Source organism: Engystomops pustulosus, chromosome 9 (assembly GCF_040894005.1).
Source record: "Engystomops pustulosus chromosome 9, aEngPut4.maternal, whole genome shotgun sequence".
Lineage (NCBI taxonomy): Eukaryota > Metazoa > Chordata > Amphibia > Anura > Leptodactylidae > Engystomops > Engystomops pustulosus.
This window is the reverse complement of record NC_092419.1, coordinates 4,709,429-4,732,307: the sequence shown is the minus strand read 5'-3', so window position 1 is coordinate 4,732,307 and position 22,879 is coordinate 4,709,429. Positions and strand designations below refer to the sequence as shown.

Genomic DNA, 22,879 nt, shown 5'->3' with positions numbered 1-22,879 from the left:
ACAAATAAATGACTGTAGATAACGGGGTGAATAGTGACACCCCATCATTATAGAATATACTATGATACACACATATACATGTTATTAGACATGGTGTATATACAGTACAATGTATCACTATGACAACAGGCGGTTTTCAGCCCATAAAGCTTTATTGAAAATGTAACAAACAAAAAGACTTTTCCTTCAGGGGAGAATGAGTGATTATTATGGTGACACTTCACGTCTCGTCTCCAGTAACGGAATTAGTAGAAAAGAATATATAATATATAACTAGACTTTCTATTACACTGAAATGTATACATTGAACCTATGGATGAAACACACTGGGGCTCATTTACTAAGGGTCCGAATTGCGCATTTTCGTCGGGTTTCCTGAATATTTCTGATTTGCGCCATTTGCCCCGGGATTTTGGCGCCCGTGATCGGATTGTGGCTTTCACGCGTCAGAAATCAGGGGGCATGGCCGTCGGAAAACCTGACGGATTCGAAAAAGCTGCGGAATTTAAAAAAAAAAATTTGTGTCGCAAGAATAGCACTCACATACACCGGGACGAAGAAGGTGAACTCCGGCAGCGACACCCAGTGGACATCGGGCGCACGACCTTAGTGAATTCCGGCAGAACCCGAATCAGCATCAGAGAACGCGCCGCTGGACCGGGTAAGTAAATGAGCCGCATTGTGAAAAGTCCTTTGGTCCTATTAAAGAGGACCTTTCACCACCTCACACATATGTAGATTAGCATATCAATCTGTAGGGGGTGCTACACTGATTCAGGGGCACTTTGAATACCCCTCCCCGGTTGTGGAGATATCAGTCCCAATATCTGACCATTATAATCCTTTCTACAGCCAGAGAGGGGGAGCTGGAGCAGAGGAGGGGGCGTGTGTTATGGTAATCTTCTACTTGTCAGAGAAGATTAGCATAATATACGCCCCCTTCCACCTCCTCCTCTCTGACAGTGGAGAGGATTATAATGGACTGATATCTCCTGGGGGAGCCAAGACCCTTATAGATTAGCAGTATATTACATAACGTTGCCTGGACCTTGAACCTCCTTCAATAGCTTGGGCTCTTCTCACATTTATAGTAGTGAACCAACTATCCACAGGACAAGGGATAATAATCTGACCAGTGGGGGTCCACCTGCTGGGACCCCCTCATCACAAGAATGGACCCCAAGCAATCTAGGGAGACAACGTCTTCTCATTACTAGAGGTCGGCACTCCATGCAAGACTGCGGAAGCCTCGGAAATTGGGCGCAGCGCATTGTTCTAATGAATTGGCGGCGTCCGTTCCATGAATGATGGGAGGATCAGCAGTTAGATCCCAACCAATCAGATTGTTATCCCCCATCATGTGGATAATCAAAATACGACCCCTATAACTGGTGCTGGGATAGTTGGAAATGTTTCTCTAGCCGCCACCTTTCCCAAAAGATTGGTGTCCATAGCCTGCAATGTGCCAATTGACTGTCAAGTGGGCGGTCCTGTGCGCAAACACACAGACTAGCACCACCCACCTGACCAATTAGCAAATTGGATGTCAAAAATAAATGACACTGATTGCTTAGTGACGCAGGAGCTAGAGAAGACATTCCGGCTGCGCCAGAATCTGTGGAACATCTATGGAAGGAAGGAAAGAGTTGGAGGAGGAGGAGTAGGAAGTCCTCAAATCTATAAAGTAGTTCAAAAATAATAAAAATAGTAACATGGGTACAACGATACATTATATAGATATTTGGTAAATATCAGGTGACCTCTTACTGAACTGTGTAATAAAAGCTGAACGGCATCACAACAAGACCCAAAAATACAAGGTCAGGACGGCTGCTTTATTGTTTAATTGCCCCAAAAATTAATAAAAGTTACATTATGTGTAACATTATATAAAGATATTATATGACCTACTGTGCAGAGGAAGAAATCTACAGATCACTGGGCTCTAAGATTCATCATTATTGGTTCATATACAGTTTGTGCTATATTATTATACAGGCGGTCCCCTACTTAAGGACACCCGACTTACAGACGACCTCTAATTACAGACGGTCCCCTTTGCCCCCTGTGACCTCTGGTGACCTCTCTGGATGTTACTATAGTCCCAGGCTGCAATGATCAGCTGTACGGTGTCTGTAATGAAGCTTTATGGATAATCCTCGGTCCCGTTACAGCAAAAAAATTTTAAACTCCAATTGTCACTGGGGCAAAAAAAAATTTTTTTCTGGATCTACAATTATAAAATATACAGTTCCGACTTACATACAAATTCAACTTAAGTACAAACCCAAGGAACCTATCTTGTACGTAACCCGGGGACTGCCTGTATTATATTTTTCACCAAACTTTGTATGATTTAAAACAAGAACCTGAGTATTTCCTCTTATCGGAGCGGACGCTTCCTTCTCCACTTACTTTTGCTCATCTCCTTTCTCCCCTCCTTTCCTTTTTCCACTCTTTTGGATTATTCTGGATTCTGTCTTGCTAGCAACAAGACAAAAGGTCACTGAAGTGTAACATTACATGGAGCCTCACATCTATAAAGTAGTTCAAAAATAATAAAAATGCTTCTATTGTGAAAAAACAAAACTTATAAATAATGTAAATTCCTTCAATTATATTCTATTCACTTACTGACCTGTGTAATAAATGCTGAGCGGCATCATACACATCATATACACACATCATACAGTATTATACACATATACATTGTATATACATATTATATACACACATACATTATATACTCATCGAAGACACAAACATCATATACACACATACAGCTTATACACACCATATATACAGTATATATACACCATATAGACACAAAGTATATACACACATACATTATACACACACCCTCCATATACTCGCTGCTCACAGTCTTCTTATACCCAGCTGGGGGGGAGGGGGGGGTGTCACTAGCTGCTATGGGGGAGGGGGTGTCACTAGCTGCTATGGGGGGAGGGGGTGTCATTAGCTGCTATGGGGGGGAGGGGGTGTCACTAGCTGCTATGGGGGGAGGGGGTGTCACTAGCTGCTATGGGGGAGGGGGTGTCACTAGCTGCTATGGGGGGAGGGGGTGTCATTAGCTGCTATGGGGGGGAGGGGGTGTCACTAGCTGCTATGGGGGGAGGGGGTGTCACTAGCTGCTATGGGGGGAGGGGGTGTCATTAGCTGCTATGGGGGGGAGGGGTGCCACTAGCAGTTAGCCACATGGTAGAAATATACAGAAAAACATTAAGGATTCCTATTCCTGGCGTCCTGCAGTTTCCTCCAAAAAAATGTCTTATCTGAGCTGCCGGCTCCACTCCATACTGTGGATAATGTGCTGTATACACTGATGCACATCCTCCAATCTTTAGGCTGTGTGGTCGCCGGGCCCCCTGACACTGTGGGCCCCGTAGAGGCACCTATGGCTACTATGGTGGTTGTTACACTGGATTGAGTTCTCTCTTCTCACTTATAGCTATGATGCTCATCAGAAGGTCACTTTGGCTTCATATCATCCAGTTTCGTTAGTGGATTGTAGTGTACGATTTCTTTTATATCCCAGGATTCATAACGGAGAATCAGCAGCTTCATAGAAGGATCTAGAAAGACAGAAAAATTATATAAAAATACAATTTATAAGAGGTTTTTATACTGCTCTAATAACAGACTATAACTAGTAGCCCTTGTGAGGGCAGAGGGGCTACAGAGGGCAGGGGGGCTACAGAGGGCAGGGGGGCTACAGAGGACAGAGGGGCTACAGAGAGTGGGTGGGCTACAGAGAGCGGGTGGGCTACAGAGAGCAGGGGGGCTACAGAGAGCAGTGGGGCTACAGAGAGCAGGGGGGCTACAGGGAGCAGGGGGGCTACAGGGAGCAGGAGGGGTTACAGAGGGCAGGGGGGCTACAGAGGGCAGGGGGGCTACAGAGGGCTGGGGGGCTACAGAGGGCAGGGGGCTACAGAGGGCAGGGGGGCTACAGAACATCTGAACATATATTATATGATTATTAAAGGGGATTTCCAGGAAACACTATTGATGGCTGCACAGCGGGAAGCTGTAACTGCAGCTGTGGCTTCTGAGCCGTGGCCATTACTAGTAATTTCTGGTAAATCCCTTTAAAGGAAGTAACTAAATAAAGTACATTTCATTTTCGGACATTTTAGCTTTTGGTAAAAATTATTGAATAATTATTTTTTCTCTACCACTATTCGCCACCAGATGGAGCTTCATCTGTGTACAGCATTAACATAAGTCACAGAACACAAAGGTGAAGGACCCCTGATGATGTCATGATTAGGGAGTGGTAAGTATTCTGCATCTGATCTCCGAGTATTGAGGACAGACGAGACTGGACTTGGTTCTGTACTGATCGGGCTGCTACAGATCTCTGTCACTGCACTATTATCTCACAATGATTTGAAAAAAATCATGGGACATTTCTTTTTAAATGTTTCCTAAAAATATTGATGGGGGGGGGATTGGTTGTGACCCTCCCATTTGTCTCATATCTGTGATGCTCAAATATCAATGTAGACAGGACAGTCAACTCTTAAAGGGATTGTTCTAACATTACAAGGTGAGGGGATCATTGAGGGTTTGAATGCAGGACCCCAGCGATCCAGAAAACGGGGGGCTACCTCCAGCAGTCCCATATCATTGAATGGAATCCTCTTTCACCGGATTGCTGGGGGTCCGCTCTTGTGATTGGTAGAGTTGGACCCTCATCGATCACCTTCATATCCTCTATCCCGTGGATCGGGGATAACTTTTAATGTTAGGACAACCCCTTTATATGTGAAATAGATGCAGGAAACTAGTAGGGGGGCAGATAAATGTTTTTTTTTTTTTCATAATGATTGACACCATAGACGTCACATGTGTCTCTAATAACCGTATTTATTCTTCAACCCCCCCCCAATTATCAATTTATATTAAATCAAGCCCCTCCCGTTTCAGTCCCCCCTCAACATGGACCCTATTAATCTCTGGTCTTTACTTACACTCAGGCAGTGACTGTTCTTATTATGTTAGAGGATGATTCGCAGCTGTAAAAATCATAAAAAGATACAATTACACTAGAAATGTGCACAATTCCGCCTTTGTTCTGTCTATGGAGAAAGTATTTACAGGGTTAATTAACTCAACGTTTACTGACAGTAAAGATGTCACGTTCCTCAGGTCACAAGTTACTTTCCGTTACTAAGGATTCCGTATGGTAAATCTAAAGTTTTTTTTGTTGTTTTTTGTTGTTGCGTGAATAATTGCGCAGCGATGCGAAGATGTCAGGAATCGGACGCCATAATAACGTCCTGGTATGTGGATTTATTGGTGTCATCTATCATCTGCCAGAAAATGGATTTAAACGCTTTTCATCTCATTAATTAAGGGTTTAAGACACTTTTGCATCTGGTAGGGGGTGTGGCCTGTGTAAAAGGGGTGTGGCCGCATTTAGTTAATTAGATATTTTTCTAGTGTAAACTAATAGGAGGTGCAATGATTCAGGAATTATCATGTGACGTGCAAAGTTCTGGCCTATTTGTAGGGTCACATTTCTGGAACGTTTCTTTCAATCCTCTATTTTGGGCGGCCAAGTGTTTTCCAAGATCATAGTAAAACTCCTTGACATCTCAAAGTGCATCTGGTATCTCCTGCCTTCCCAGCAAGGTTCTTCAAAGTCCTCTAAAGTTGTGTGATGCTACAGCCCTACAGTCATGTCCAGAACTATGTGACTATTCTACACAGAAACCAATGATGTGACCTCGTGACCTCTGTGGATACAATTATTCTAATTTATAAGGAACCATCACAGACAGTAAGACTCGGAGCTGATAAGAGAATACTTACTGTTAGCTGCTTTGTAACCCCCAATGTTTTCTGAAATAAGCAGAGAAATGGATGATACAATGTTTATAATAAGAATTTCATACAAATGGTGATTGGGTCGGACTATACAAGTGGTCCTAGGAGCTGATGTAGACTCATGTGTTATCTTACACTCCTGGAAGGGTTACATGTCATGTGCTGCAGCGCCCGGGGCTGAGCCATTGGTTACGATCATGGACAATTGGGTGGATCAGTGACAGTGCCTGGAGCTGGACTCTCAATGATCTGATGTTGATGTCCTATCCTTGTCCTAACCGCGATCCCTACACATCCGCGAGCACTTACTTCTGCACAGGAAGACTCCAGCAGCGATACCGGCCCCAACCAGGAGGATAACAACCACTAGACTGATGATCACCACCAGCAGGGAGCCGCGCTTTGGCACTGCAGGAAAAAAGATACATAAAACCATAAAGATACAGGAAGAGAAGGTTCATGGGTGGAAACGTAGTCAATATCTTCATAGTGAATAAAACATAACGAGACACCGTCATGTCCCAGATGTGCCCTTGTATTAGCCTACAGTCACAGTGCCCCAAACAGTAGCAAATATTCACAGTGTTAACAAGTAGCCAATAGTCATAGTGCTTCCACAGTAGCCAATAGTCATAGTGCTTCCACAGTAGCCAATAGTCATAGTGCTTCCACAGTAGCCAATAGTCATAGTGCTTCCACAGTAGCCAATAGTCATAGTGCTTCCACAGTAGCCAATAGTCATAGTGCTTCCACAGTAGCCAATAGTCATAGTGCTCCCACAGTAGCCAATAGTCATAGTGCTCCCACAACAGCCAATAGTCATAGTGCTCCCACAACAGCCAATAGTAATAGTGCTTCCACAGTAGCCAATAGTCATAGTGCTCCCACAGTAGCCTATAGTCATAGTGCTTCCATAGTAGCCAATAGTCATAGTGCTCCCACAGTAGCCAATAGTCATAGTGCTTCCACAGTAGCCAATAGTCATAGTGCTCCCACAATAGCCAATAGTCATAGTGCTTCCACAGTAGCCAATAGTCATAATGCTTCCACAGTAGCCAATATTCATAGTGCTTCCACAGTAGCCAATATTCATAGTGCTTCCACAGTAGCCAATAGTCATAGTGCTTCCATAGTAGCCAATAGTCATAGTGCTTCAACAGTAGCCAATAGTCATAGTGCTTCCATGGTAGCCAATAGTCATAGTGCTCCCACAGTAGCCAATAGTCATAGTGCTCCCATAGCAGCCAATAGTCATAGTGCTTCCACAGTAGCCAATAGTCATAGTGCTCCCACAGTAGCCAATAGTCATAGTGCTCCCATAGCAGCCAATAGTCATAGTGCTTCCACAGTAGCCAATAGTCATAGTGCTCCCACAGTAGCCAATAGTCATAGTGCTCCCATAGCAGCCAATAGTCATAGTGCTCCCACAGTAGCCAATAGTCATAGTTCTCCCACAGTAGCCAATAGTCATAGTGCTTCCACAGTAGCCAATAGTCATAGTGCTCCCACAGTAGCCAATAGTCATAGTGCTTCCACAGTAGCCAATAGTCATAGTGCTTCCACAGTAGCCAATAGTCATAGTGCTTCCACAGTAGCCAATAGTCATAGTGCTTCCACAGTAGCCAATAGTCATAGTGCTCCCACAGTAGCCAATAGTCATAGTGCTTCCACAGTAGCCAAATGTCATAGTGCTTCCACAGTAGCCAATAGTCATAGTGCTTCCACAGTAGCCAATAGTCATAGTGCTCCCACAGTAGCCAATAGTCATAGTGCTCCCATAGCAGCCAATAGTCATAGTGCTTCCACAGTAGCCAATAGTCATAGTGCTCCCACAGTAGCCAATAGTCACAGCCACAGGAAAGGTGGCATTATAATAGCCCTTATCTCTAGCCCTCTCACATATTATGGCTCTGTCTGTAAAATACCCCAAAGTGTGTTTCGCTGTGAAAAAATTACTCACCTTTCGCCACTTCCCCAAAGCTGCAGCAGTCATCTGCTTTTCTCCTCTGTGCAGCGGCTATGCTTGGGTCTTTAGTAAAGCCAACACATTGCGCCTGCCAGCTTCAGAGCATTGTACAGAGGACAAGAGGGGAAACCGGCTGCTTCTCTGGGGGAGCAGAGTAAGGTGAGTTTGGGAGTCGTGGTCTAGTGCAGCATAGGAGCAGGGCTACTGGGGCGTGGAGTACCTGTGCCGTGTAGCTTCAGCCCTGATTCTCCAGTAGTTAACCTTCGTTGATTGACAGTATATTACACTCCAGGACTGGTTATAAACTCTTCCGGGTCAGTTCTCTTTGCCTGCTACAGAACCAACTTGTAGTTAGCTCCTGGTATCCTGTTTTTTCTGTATTCTGGTATTATGACTTTCTTCCTATATTCAGACAATGCTTCTGCCCTGTGATTTTGTACCATGTTTGCCCTCTTTGTTGTGACCCCGGTCTGGAGACCATTCATCCGTGTTTGCATTGTCTTGTCTTCGTCTCTGTGTTTTGTACTTTGTCACAGGAAGGAAACATTGACTAGTTGTCCCTTACCACCTAGGGTAAATGAGGCAAGTAGGCAGGGACAGCTGGGAAGGAGGCTATGTCTCAGGGCCCACTGTCCATTCCCAGAGCCTGCATTACATTATGTGTCTTATATACTAACCTTTGTTACTAATCCTCTTATTACAGGCTGTCATTGAATAAGGTTTGTTGCCAGAAACATCCAGTAACCACATACGTCCCGTTATCTCTCATCATCAGACGGGATTGGGCGTGTTCGGGGTGGTGTGGTCGTAGGCTAGCCTTTTTATCTCATATGATGATGAACACATTTGAGGCTCTTCTTAACCATTACATATTAAGGTAAAATGAACTATGGAAAAAAGTAAAAAGCTGAGTGCTGCTAATTTCTTTATTGTTGCCTATTTTATTGGCCCCGCCCATTTGGAGTTTCCTTAATATTATCTTTGTATCTATGTCGAGTAAATAAATCCAGCAGCAACAAAAAACAGAAAGTCTTCTGACTTACAGGCCATGTACAGTAGATCAGACTCACCCCATGGCACAAGGAGCGGCTCCTCCAGGCTGCTGTGATCCACGTAACAGAGGTAAGTGTCCACCTCATTGGAGATCACGTCCACGCTGACCCTGATCTGATAGGTGCCGTCAGGATTGGGGAGGACGTGTGTGGTCTCATATGTGGGAACATCGTCCACCCCGTTCTTCATCCACCGCACATCCACAGCGCGGGGGTGAAACCCGTACACCAGACAGTGGAGCTTCGTAACGTCACCAGATTCCCGACCCGAGACCTTCACCTTTGGTTGAACTGAAAGGAAAAACAATATGATGTATACATTTAGAACTAACAAAAATACATTCATGTAATGGGGAAAAAAATGTTGTTAATCTTATAGGTTGAACTTGATGGACCTGCGTCTCTTTCCAACCTTATCTACTATGATACTGAAGACGGTAGTGACCAATGTACAAACCAGTCGGCCCAAACACCAAACACCTCTCCGGGCTCGTAGGACACTTCTTCACTCATTACCTGGATAAAAGACGTCTGTCCACACTCAATCATCCAACCTCTCCACCATGGCCACAACCAAAGACTCAACACACAAGCCTGGGAGGTGCTACAGTTGTCCAGCAACTTTTTGAGGAAGGCAGTTATTAGATAATGATAGAATCACAAGATGACCATCAGTCTCCCTCTATAGAATATGGAGAAAGGCACACACCGAATTGCTTCAATATTTAACCTTTGGCCTTCACTGAAACAACTTGATGGTACAATATTTTTAACCGATCAAAAATTACGACGTTGGACGTCCCAAACTTTTACAAGTAAGATCTGTATAGTACATGGTCAAGTGTATTAAATCCGGGGAAGCAGAGGAGCTTGTAGTGATTACTATTGGTAACTGCACTGCACCAGGTCCTCCTACTAACTCCAGCACATATGAAGGTCCATTGGGAGTTCACCAGTGACCATCTATATTATCCGTTTAAGGTATGGGTAAAGTGATGTGGTCAATGGAGACCAAAATCAAACTTTTTGGTGCCAACTCCACTCGATGTCCATGGAGACCGAAGAAGGATAATACTCTGTTCTGACCATGAGGCGCGGGAGTGGAAATATCATCCTTTGGGGGGCTTACCCCAAAGGGGACAGGATGCCTGCACTGTATTGAAGTCATTGGGGGGTCATGCTTTGTGAGATTTTTGCCAACAACCTTCTTCCCGTGGTAAGATGGGCCATGACTAGGTCTTCCAACATGTCCCAAACCAAACACAGCCAGGACAACTCTGAAGGAGCTGGAGAAGCCTCTACAGTCTCTAGATCTGCACCAAATCCAAAATCTATGGAGGACCTGAAAGTTGAAAGATCTGGGGAATATCTGAAAATCCCGGCTGCAGTGTCTACAAACTTGGCCAAGAACTGGAAACATCTGAACTGTGGAAGTGCTAACAAAGTAATGTCAGAAATAATGAGCGTTGACCTCACCTCTTCTCTCCAGATCTTCTCTCCCGTACTCAACGAATCTCTTCAGCTTCTCAATACATTCATTTTCCAGATAATTCTTGACTAACTCCCCAAACCTGAGATCGGGACTGTTCCACCTCTGTGTAATGATCTGAGCCTGGGCCATGGTGGGAATGAAGGTCACGGACTGGGGGTCGTAGAACATTAACTCTTTGTCATCAAACGTGTAGAGCTCACGTCCCGTGGTGCTTCCATCATCTCGTAGCTCGCAGCACTGTATCGCCTGAATGTAATGGAAACCTGTGGCCGAGGAAGGAACACGTGGAAACGTATGGCTAGTGGAGATTTCACTGATGGACGTGTCCAACGTCTCCTAATACTAATAATATTACATTATGGGCTATTTTCTCTCTTACCTTGGGTAAAGTTGAAGCGAGTCAGCATTTTATTCATCTCATATCTGAATAGCGCATCGTTTTTTTTCTTTCTCCGGGTGTCTCTCTCCCAGTACTCAGGAGTCTCGTTTTCCTTCATCCACGGAGCCACGGGGACAGTCCTGCCCACATCAGTAACATAGAGATCAATCTGCTTATCATCCACGTATTCAACTATGGAGACCACCGGCAGCCCCGACCCTGGGCCTGAGACCCCGATGAAATAGTAACACAGAGAGTGACTGTCTGAGAGGGACAAAGAGACTGTTACATATCATAGAGACTGTCATATATCATAGAGACTGTTACTTATCATAGAGACTGTTACTTATCATAGAGACTGTTACTTATCATAGAGACTGTTACATATCATAGAGACTGTTACATATCATAGAGACTGTTACTTATCATAGAGACTGTTACTTATCATAGAGACTGTTACTTATCATAGAGACTGTTACATATCATAGAGACTGTTATATATCATAGAGACTGTTACATATCACACAGAACACCTGACATGTGTCATGATATAATTATATATATATATAACGGGGGGGGGGGGGGTTAGGTTCTGAGTGCGGCAGAGACTATGAGGAGGGAATCACCGTCTATTCTGGGCAGCATTAGGGGGTTTCCAGGAATCTGCAGGAGGCGGCTGATCAGGGGGGGGGGGGGGTGATGCCTCCCCCTATACACATCAGCTGGGTGGCCACATTTAACCCCATAGTCACCAGGCTCATTGAGAAGTGTCATGTGACACTTTTTGGTTGATGCGTTTTGCATTTATTAATGAAAAAAGATGGAAACATTCGAATGGAATTCGCCATTTTTCTACTTCTAAATATTCTGCATCTTTGTTCTGGTTTTTGAATGTCCTTTATTCAGATTCTGAAAAGATCACAAACCAAACTGCGCACAAATGATCGAGAACATTTCACAATCAATGACTTTAACCCCTTCCCGACGAGACCCTTTTCAGTTTTTTACGTTTTCATTTTTCACTCCCCATCTTCAAGCATCTATAACTTTTTTATATTTCCTTGTACAGAGCTGTGCGAGGGCTTGTTTTCTGCATAACAAATTGCACTTCATAGTGACGGTATCTAATATTCCATGCCATGTACTGGGAAGCGGGAAAAAATTCCAAATGCAGTGAAATTGGTGAAAAAACTTGTTTGCGCCATTTTCTTGTGGTCTTGGATTTTACAAATTTCACTGCGCGCCCCAAATAACGCGGCCGGGATTCATTAAAGTAGTTCCTCCGACGTCCACCAGGTGGCGCTGCTGCGCTGAGGAGCATCGGAACACGCTGGAGTTCACCGGCCTATTCCTAGTGAAGGTAAGTGCAAGCTCCGCAACACTTTTTTTGTTTTAAATGCGGCGGTTTTTCCGAATCTGTCGGATTTTCGTTCGGCCACGCCTCCCCGATTTCCGTCGCGTGCATGCCAGCGCTGATGCGGCACAATCCAATCGCGTGCGCCAAAATCCCGGGGCAATTCAGGGGAAATCAGCGCAAATCGGAAATATTCGGGTAACACGTCGGGAAAACGCGAATCGACCCTTAGTAAATGACCCCCAATGTGCTAATCACACATTGCGGCACATTTGCTTACCTGTCCGTGGAGTTCACCAAAAGTTAATCGTCCGACAATAGTGCACTGCGCTGCGATTCACTAAGATCGTGCATCCGACGGAGTTCACCTTCTTCTTCCCGATGCATGTAAGTACTTGGCTTGCGACACAATTTAAAAGTTAAATCCCGGCTCAGTCTGAATCTGTCGGATCGTCCAAAGGCCACCCCCCAATCTGTGTCGCATGGAAGCAGCGCAACTGCACAAAAAAACGATCACGTACGATACAATCCCAGCGCAGACACCTGTTAATTACCCGTCCAAGCCGTGCAATCCCCGAAAAAGATGAAAGTGAGTAGCGAGACCCTTAGTAAATAAGCCCCATTGTAATGAATGGGTTAAAACGAGATAGCCTCGGGTCTTCTGAAGACCCGAGACTGTCATGGCGACCGATTGCCGCCCCCCAATGACGTCACGTTATTCAGCCTTATGCCGCATCTGCACTTCCCTGAGATACCAGCACAGGGGAGCCACCCCTTCCCCCCCAGAGAATGACCCTAGTTTTGTAAATTTAACCCCTTAAGGTTTCCGTTAGGGGGTTCTGTGGGCATTTTAGTCCAGAAATGTAGCAATATGCGCTGCAGTACTGGGCGCACGGAGAGGTCACAGCAGGATGTGGAGTCACCACAGAGCGAAGGGGGGGGGGTCATTCTGGGGCCTATTTCTTGTTAATGCTTAACTTGTGGTGTCGCTTGTTGTAGCCTCGCGGCTTCTACGTTACTTCTACATCCCTCATCCGGCCACAGGAACTTCTCTCTGGAAACATGCCGTGAATTTGGGGTTTTTCATTTGCACAAAGCTTTACGTTTTTTTTTTATTTTTCTGATATTTATCCATTGGGGGGCTTGTTTTTTGCCGGATATGATACTTTTTTAGGGAGAACATTTTGGGGAGACGATTCCTTATTGTTACAATTTTATTATCACTTTCTCACGGCCAAACAAATTTACAGTTTAGTCATTTATTATTTTAGTTTTTTCCTCCCCTGTGTAATACAAGTAGCAGGTTATCCATGATGAGGGTCCGGGGTTCTGCCCCCTGTTATCCTGTACAGACAGTCCCCGGGTTATATATATATACAGGCAGTCCCCGGGTTATATATATATACAGGCAGTTCCCGGGTTACGTACAAGATAGGGTCCAGAGATTTGTTCTCAAATTGAATTTGTATGTAAGTCGAAACTGTATATTTTATAATTGTAGATCCAGACAAAAAAAAATTTGTCCCCAGTGACAATTGGAGTTTAAACAATTTTTGCTGTAATTGGACCAAGGATTATCCATAAAGCTTCATTACAGACGCCTTACAGCTGATCATTGCAGCCGGGGACTATAGTAACATCCAGAGAGGTCACCAGAGGTCACAGGGGGCAGAGGGGTCCGTCTGTAACTAGGGGTTGTCTGTAAGTCGGGTGTCCTTAAGTAGGGGACCATCTGTATATGCCATGGGCAAAACTCTGTGTTATGCTATGCCCTTGGGATATAAAGGCAGGGCCGGCGCTATGGGTAGGCAAAGGTGGCAATTGCCCAGGGCCCCCTGCCCCCTGGAAGAGGAGAATCTCTTCTTTCAAATGAATCTTGAATTGTGTTTCTAGGTGCCATGGATCCAGAGATATTCAGGTTTAAAGTGAGAATATCAGGTGCCATTTTTATATATAAAAATCACTCCCGATGGCAGTTTAACAGTTATTATCTCAGTTTTCGTAAAACATAGAAACACAAATTTAAATTCATACAAAAGAGGAGACTCTCTTCTTTCATAGGAAAAAAAGAAGTGAGGTTCTATGTCTCACAGAGCCAGAGATACAGCCCCCTGAAATGTAATCCCCCCTCCAGATTCTTAGCCATCAGGCTACAGGGAGCATTTGCTGCACACAGGAGCTGCTGCACCTCACAGATAATGGAAATATTCACTCTATGGGGCAGATTTATCAAGCTGTCTGAAAGTCAGAATATTTCTAGTTGCCGATGGCAACCAATCACAGCTCAGCTTTAGTTTTACCAATGCTCATGAATATTTTTAAGGGGAGCTGTGATTGGTTGCCATGGGCAATTAGAAATATTCTGACTTTCAGACTGCTTGATAAATCTGCCCCTATATGTTACTACATTTTGAGAATGGATAATATCAACTAATATTCATGTTTTTAACCCTTCTCTATGCAGAACTATCGAACAACACACTTTGGGCCACATGTATCAATCGTTTTTTTTCTGTTGTTTTTGGGCCTTTTCATTCAGGCGCACCGTTTTTGCGCCATTTTTGCCAAACTAGCTGCGCAGCAAAAATAACCAGCTTTCCCTCATTTATCCTAGCAATCCAGATGTTTTGCTGCGCCTTATGATATTCATCACTTCCGACTTTTCATTTAGGCGCAAAAATGGGCGCAAAAACACTCCAGCCCGAGGTGGTGTTAACTGAGAAGAAAGCACTGAGCCCCTTTGCAGAACAGCTCATTTCTAGCAGCAAAGCTCATCCAGACACTAGAACAGATCATACAGACATTAGATACTCTGCAGACACTAGAACAGATCATACAGACATTAGATGCTCTGCAGACAGGAGCTGCAGACTCTATTTACAGTTCATCACCTTCTATTTACAAAACATTCTGCAGAATCCTGAGCTCAAAGCAAGAGAGCTGAGAACGTTGCAGAATGTTGCAGATACTACAGACAAGTGTCCCCCATGTAATTCTGCACAGTATCACCAGTGTGTCTGAGGGGGATACTGTACAGAATTACAGGGGTGCAGCAGGAGATCAGCACTGGGGGATCCCCTCCAGGAGAAGCCACTGCTGAGGAGGTCACTGGGTGCTGGGTGTCACACACCTGGGTGCTGCTGTGAGTGTTATCTTCATTCTGGGATGTGGGAGAAGAAGAGAGGAGCTTGTAGCAGGATCACATGTAAGTGCCCGAATCTAACATTACGCCGAAACTGCACCAAAACTGTGTTAAAGTAAAGTGATTAATAAGAGGCAGTAAATTAACTTATCACAGATGGTTGTAGCTTGTGATAATTCTGGAAAACAGTGCGCCAGAATTTAGGCGCAACTACTTCACTTAGGCGCACAAAAGTGATAAATGTGGCCCTTTCTCTCTTATTCCCTTTTATTTTGTGATAGTTTTTTCTTGTTGGGAAAATTGACTGATACGATGAACATTCGATCCTCTTCGCCTAATGTGACTACACCGTGACCAGAACATGTCCATAAAGTTATATGTAACACCAAACACACACACATGTTCTGGAATAAAGTTTTTATTTCACACCATCCTCCATTATTTACACCTGACGTTCTCACTCTCATTCTTATGAAGCACGGAGGGTTCTGTTATTGTGCAGCTAATACAATGGCGACATCTAAAAGTGACTTTTATTATCTCATTAGAGAGGTTTAGACTGTCTAAAAATGTCTAGCTGAAAAGCAGATATCTAGTTATTACAGTTTTAGTGATATTATGTGGATTTATTCATGTGAACATATCAATAGGGCACATTTGTGAACTATACACATGTCCATGCATTACATTTAGGAGATGTGAAGGTAAACATTTTCTGTTTGGATCAAATTTTTTGCCATCAAAGTCAAATTTTAAGTATTTTTTTTTAATAAAATGCTTCAATTTGAATCAAAATTGCATGAAGGCGCCTATGTCTATAAACTCTTTGATGCAATTTTGAAAATGGGGCAAGTGTCTGCTTTCAGAAAATATCGGTCCCTCTCCCCAATGGGCCTCACAGTCTAATCAACCTACCAGTAATTTTTTGGAGTGTGGGAGGAAACCGGAGGACCCGGAGGAAACCCACACAGACACAGAGAGAACATACAAAATCTTTGCAGATGTTGACCAGCGCTGCAAGGCTGTAGTGCTAATCACGGAGCCACCATGCTGCCCATAAATCTCCCTATCATCTATCTCCTATAAAATTCTCCCATATTACAGTTTGTTTTACCATACTAAAGGGAGCCTCTTGCTGACTGTGACTGGTCATAAAATAGTTTTATTTTGGGGCCCCACTTTTAATTTTGCCCAGGGCCCCACTTTGTCTAGAACCGGCCCTGTATAAAGGAGAACACCCGCAATCAGTGGCAGCTACACGGAGTGGACCCATTTAAAGGGTTACGAGCGCCGATCATGGTTGTTCAACTTTTGGTCCCGGTTTGGCTGAACCCACAAATGTTTTAGGATTTTTTTCAGTATAAAAGGTAATTTGAAAAAAAATCAATAGTTTTTGCATCTGGGAGACATAACCATTTATTTTTTTTTTTCATTTATGGAGCTCTGGGAAGGCTTGTTTTTTGCAGGACCAGTGTTACATTTTATTGCTGCCATTTTTGTTTAGATTGGATTTTTTTGTGACTTTTGGCTTTTTTTACCTGTCTCAATAATGATTTACTTTGTTGTTTGAGTTGTTTTATGGACACATTAATTATTTTTTTTTACCGATTTTTCCCTTTTTTGTCATACGTTGTTCTATAAGTGGGGGGGGGGGGAGGGATTTACTTAATTTTATTCTTTTTTTTTTAAACTTCTTTGGAAATGGAATAAATAATATTCACCTTTTCACACTAATCCACTGCAGTAATCATGTACAGGCGGTCCCCTACTTAAGAACACCCGACTTACAGACGGTCCTCTGGATGTTGGTAATTTCCTGTACTTTAGTCCTAGGCTACAATAATCAGCTGTAACAGAGTATCACAGGTGTCTGTAATGAACGTTTATTGTTACTCCTGGTTCTTATGACAATCCAACATTTTTAAAATCCAATTGTCACAGAGACCCAAAAAATTCTGCCTGGAGCTACAATTATAAAATATACAGTTCCGACTTACATACAAATTCAACTTAAAGGAAACCTACCACTGCTGATGGTAGGTATTAGATGTAAACACCGGGCACCTGCTCAGGGTGAGCTCAGGGTGAGCTGGTGCCGGAGCTTACCTTTGCTAGTGTTTTAAACCGCTGTATCACGGTTTAAACACATTTTGATGAACAGACCCGAAGCAGCGTCAGCGCGTGACGCCTCCATAGAAAGTGGCGGAGGCGTCACGCCAGTCTATTAGTATAGTTTGCACTGACTTACAGACTGGAGACAGGATCTAGCAGTCTAATGCTGAGGACAGACCCAGGAGCTCTCGCCTGCTCCCCTGTGAAGAGGGGACCCCACAATAGAGCAGGGTGCTGGCAGAGGTGAGTGCAAGGCTTATTCCTGCAGAAAAACTCTGACTGATGACTGAAGCCTGTAAATAGTTAACCTCCAGGCGCCGGCTCCCACCCGCTTCAGTGCCTGCTGCTAGTTGAACATTAACAGCTTGCAGGGTGCTATGTATGCAGGGGGCTATGTACGCAGGGGGCTGTGTACGCAGGGTGTGCTGAATAATCTCAGCACATGCTGTCTCTCTGGAAGTGCTACATAATAATCAGCCATGGGCTACTTTATTTATCATCCGTTTTTGCTTTCTAAATGGAAATTCTGACGGTTGTGTGAAGAAAGTGCCAAACCCCAGATCCATGAGCCAGAGGAGACATGATAACAGATAACAGAGCCCCTGAGGCTGTGCGTAGTTACAGCTCGGGGCCTCGTGTCTCGTGCTCCTGTGTGTGACGAGGCAGATGATGGGTGTAGTAGTCTCTGTCATGCTGGAAGGAGAGGAGTGTGGGGGAAGCTGCGTGCGGTATTACTGCCCATCTAGGGTCAGGCCCCCCCTGACACATGGGGCCCCATAGCAGCTTCTATGTCTGATACAGAAGCCATTACTCCCATGACTCAGCATAGACGGTAATATAAGACATAACAGAGCGATATGTAATCACTCACCACAGGACGCCCGGGACACGCTCAGGAGGATCAGGAGGAAGGCGTGAATCTTCTCCATACTGCACATGTGGTGCGACAGAGCAGCGACATGAACTGGAACTGAAAGCGCAGCGGCGGGGGCGAGGCTGCACGTCCTGTACTTTAGCATTAACTGTTACAGCTGTTTATTGTAACCTATCACAGGCGTCTGTAATGAAGCTTTAGTGTTAATCCTGGTTCTTATGACAATACAACATTTTTAAAATCCATTTGGCTGGGATTACAATGATAAAATATACAGTTCTGACTTACATACAAATTCAACTTAAGAACAAACCTCTGGACCCTATCCTGTATGTAACCCGGGGACTGCCTGTATACAGTTTATTAGTATGGTTTGCACTGACTTACAGACTGGAGACAGGATCTAATGCTGAGGACAGACCTAGGGGCTCTGCCTGCCCCCCCCTGTGAAGAGGGGACCCCACAATAGAGCAGGGTGCTGGCAGAGGTGAGTGCAAGGCTTATTCCTGCAGAAAAACTCTTTTAGATGACTGAAGCCTGTAAATAGTTAACCTCCAGGCGCCGGCTCCCACCCGGTTCAGTGCCTGCTGCTAGTTTAACATTAACAGCTTGCAGGGTGCTATAAATGCAGGGGGCTATAAATGCAGGGGGCTATGTATGCAGGGGGCTATATATGCAGGGGGCTATAAATGCAGGGGGCTATGTATGCAGGGGGCTATGTATGCTGGGCGCTATGTATGCGGGGCGCTATGCACGCAGGGCGCTATGTACGCAGGGCGCTATATATGCAGGGTGCGGGGTAGAAGAAGTTTCACCCCAGGATCCCAATGTGCTGCCTTTTCAGGATGTAAAAAGACAACGCAGAGGAGCCGAGCGGATGAATACACAGAGGCCGAGAGCTCCATGCTCATTGCGGTGGCCAGAAGCTGTAACTACAGCCGTGCTCCAAGTATCTTATCATCTGACTTCACAGGTCGTTACACTGTCCTACCCTCCCCCTTCTCCCTCAGCACTTTTGCAGGGAGCGGGTGACACTCACATTTTTGGGGTGTTGTTTTTCTTTAATTGTTAGACAGATAGTTATCACACAAGTGTCCAAAACAGATAATACCAAGAAGACGGGTGCAGCCAAAACTCCCGGGGAACAAGCTTCACATCCAATAATAAACCCGGCAGCACTTCCTGCACAGCGGAGACAAGGCAGGGAATAATCTCAGCACACGCTGTCTCTCTGGAAGTGCTACATAATAATCAGCCATGGGCTACTTTATTTATCATCCGTTTTTGCTTTCTAAATGGAAATTCTGACGGTTGTGTGAAGAAAGTGCCAAACCCCAGATCCATGAGCCAGAGGAGACATGATAACAGATAACAGAGCCCCTGAGGCTGTGTGTAGTGACGAGACAGATGATGGGTGTAGTCAGGGCAGCCATCAGGAAATTCGGGGCCCCATACAGCAAAAGTGTCTGGGCCCCAACACACCCCAAAACCGAACAAGCCTCCTGCCCCCCGCAGTGACCTTTCACAAACAGGGTTTGAGGCCTGTTGCTACGACAAGGCACACTCTTCTGGTAGATTGCCAATAGGAGTCATACTTTTGGTCAAGTATATTTATTATAGTGCAAATATGGCATCAAAAACTAAAGCGTGAACAGTAAACATATAAAAGTGTTTAACAGACAACATATAACAAATATAACATTATAAAGTGCAATTGCTAGGGCCGCCACTATCTTTTAATGTTTTAATAAAGAATTGTGTTAATTACCAGTGGGGGTGCTCCAGTGCACCTAAGGGCTCTTTACGTCACCCTGCCACCAGTCCTGAGGTAATCTGAAGTCCTGGTACCTGTGCCTGCTCAGCAACCTCTGTGAATCACTGCATAAGGGTCAGGACTTCATATTTCCTCAGAACCAATGGGAAGGAAAAGAAGGAGCGTTCATTGCATGCCCCAAGGAAACCTAAAGTCCCTGCACCTGCACACTGATTCACAGAGGCTGCTGAGCAGGCACAGGTATCGGGATTTCGGATCACCGCAGTCCGCAGGACTGGCCGCTGGGTGACATAAGGAGCCCTTAGGTGCACTGGAGCACTCCCACTGCTCCTAAGCTGGTAATTAACATAATTCTTTATAAAAGCATTAAAGGATAACCATAGAGGCCATTTTGATGGAACTTACAGTGCTGAAGTCAGGGTCATCAGGTGCATAGCATGATACCTTCAGGTACTATGCTGTGCACCTGGTGCTCGATTCCCTTTAAACAAGGGATATATATAAAGACAAAATACTCATGTACCACACTATAAAAATAACACAGTGATGTCACAGTACAGACATAATAAGCACAGTGATGTCACAGTACAGACATAATAAGCACAGAGATGTCACTGTACAGGGATAATAAACACAGTGATGTCACAGTACAGGGATCGGCGTCTCGTGGCCTAATCAGACCTCAGGTCGGCGTATCGTGCCCCCATCAGACCTCAAATAGCGTCTTGTGCCCCCATCAGACCTCAGGTCAGCTTAATGTGCCCCATCAGACCTCAGGTCAGCCATTTCTGCCCCTATCCATCAGACCTCAGGTCAGCCATTTCTGCCCCTATCCATCAGACCTCAGGTCAGCCATTTCTGCCCCTATCCATCAGACCTCAAGTCTGCCATTTCTGCCCCCATCAGACCTCAGGTCAGCCGTTTCTGCCCCTATCCATCAGACCTCAGGTCAGCCGTTTCTGCCCCCATCAGACCTATCCACAACCCCCCCCCCCCCCCCCGGGGCCCCAGCCACAAAATATATTTACAAAAAGGAAAAGGCTGCTCCGGTCTTCTTCTCGTTCTCTTGCGCGCGCCTTCTTCTCCTGCAGACAGTGTGTGATCCCGCGAGACCAGGCTGTGACCCAGCACTGGATCTCGCGGGATCACACAGCCAGCCCAGGAGGAAGCGCGCAGAGACCGACGCGACGCTGGCGGCAGGGTAAGCATGAAAGAACTGTACGCAGCGCACTGCGCACTCCCCCCCCCCCCCCCCAGGGCCGATTTTAGCATATTTGCTGCCTGAGGCGAATATTAAAATGCTGCCCCCCCCACCCCCGGCTCCCTGTTCAGAAAATGCTGAAAACTTTACTAACAATTAACATCCCTACAGACAGCTCCCTGACACTGTGTGACTGACTACAGGATCTGAGAGGCATTAGTGACATCTAGTACCTTATAGATGACAATCTCTTCCATCAGGACGACTTTATTCCGGGTTCTCCAATCCATGACGTATCACAGGTGAATTCACGGCCGGATATCTTCAGCTCCGTGCAGCATCTCCACCCGGCGTCCCTAAAAATACCACAGTCACTTACAGTATAAAGTCTCCTGGATAACAACACTGCGCTCCTAAATAACCCTCACAACACAAGTGACCGCACGCTACCCCACATAGAACACATCCCCTCATTATATATAAATATTCTACTGGAATTATAGCATGTACAGCACCAATCAATATACAACACCCCTAATTTATTAATACAGACCCCCCCCCAATATTTGGTTTACATGATGCAAAGTAATCTATTGTATCTTATGAATAATATATCCCACCCAGTTATTATGTTACATGTGAATTTATATAGAGTACTACCCTGATTGAAGTAAATATATAGCACCTCCTAATGAATATATATATATAATTTATTTTTATAGGCCCCCAGTATAAACAGTATCCAGCCCCATATAAATATATACAGCCCCCCCAGAATAAACAGAATCTGGCCCCATATAAATATATACCCCCCCCCAAGAATAAACAGAATCTGGCCCCATATAAATATATACCCCCCCAAGAATAAACAGAATCTGGTCCCATATAAATATATACCCCCCCCCCAAGAATAAACAGAATCTGGCCCCATATAAATATATACCCCCCCCAAGAATAAACAGAATCTGGTCCCATATAAATATATACCCCCCCCCAAGAATAAACAGAATCTGGTCCCATATAAATATATACCCCCCCCCCCAAGAATAAACAGAATCTGGTCCCATATAAATATATACAGCCCCCCAGAATAAACAGAGTATGGCCCCCCATATAAATATATACAGCCCCCCAGAATAAACAGAGTATGGCCCCCCATATAAATATATACAGCCCCCCAGAATAAACAGAATCTGGCCCCCCATATAAATATATACAGCCCCCCTAGAATAAACAGAATCTGGCCCCATATAAATATATACAGCCCCCCTAGAATAAACAGAATCTGGCCCCCCATATAAATATATACAGCCCCCCCCCCAGTGTAATAAGAATTTGGCCCCCCATATAAATATATACAGCCCCCCCCCCAGTGTAATAAGAATTTGGCCCCCCATATAAATATATACACCCCCCCCCCAGTGTAATAAGAATTTGGCCCCTCATATAAATATATACAACCCCCCTCCCCCCCCCCCAGGAAAAATGGGATCTGGCCCCTTATAACTATACACAGCCTCCCTAGTAAAAAAGTATATATCGAAGACAAACCCCCCCCCGTTACAGTAGTAATCGCCCCCTAATATATATATTTAATTAATAATTGGACAATAAAAATAATAAAACTTGTACTTACCTCACGGCAGGGTGCTCCCACGGCGCGCGGCTCCCATATTCACGCGG

At 44.8% G+C, this 22,879-nt stretch overlaps 1 protein-coding gene across 1 annotated transcript; it reads right to left on the bottom strand.

Annotated features, from left to right (window-relative positions):
- Positions 1–3,478: 3,478 nt before the first annotated feature.
- On the bottom strand, positions 3,479–18,349 carry LOC140077336 (major histocompatibility complex class I-related gene protein-like). The gene is made up of 8 exons (XM_072124408.1): positions 18,219–18,349; positions 10,740–11,003; positions 10,345–10,623; positions 8,887–9,159; positions 6,160–6,258; positions 5,836–5,865; positions 4,992–5,036; positions 3,479–3,593 (listed from the first exon to the last, which is right to left on the bottom strand). Exons 1-7 carry the CDS (start codon positions 18,283–18,285, stop codon positions 5,014–5,016), a joined length of 1,035 nt encoding a protein of 344 aa, XP_071980509.1. The 5' UTR covers positions 18,286–18,349; the 3' UTR covers positions 3,479–3,593; positions 4,992–5,013.
- Positions 18,350–22,879: the final 4,530 nt, after the last annotated feature.

Coding starts and splice junctions, on each gene's coding strand:
- LOC140077336 (XM_072124408.1), bottom strand. CDS start 18,285: ATGTGCAGTATGGAGAAGATTCACGCCTTCCTCCTGATCCTCCTGAGC. Junction 5,866..6,159: donor TGGAGTCTTCCTGTGCAGAA/GTAAGTGCTCGC, acceptor TGCTTATTTCAG/AAAACATTGGGGGTTACAAA. Junction 5,037..5,835: donor GGGTTACAAAGCAGCTAACA/GTAAGTATTCTC, acceptor TGATTTTTACAG/CTGCGAATCATCCTCTAACA.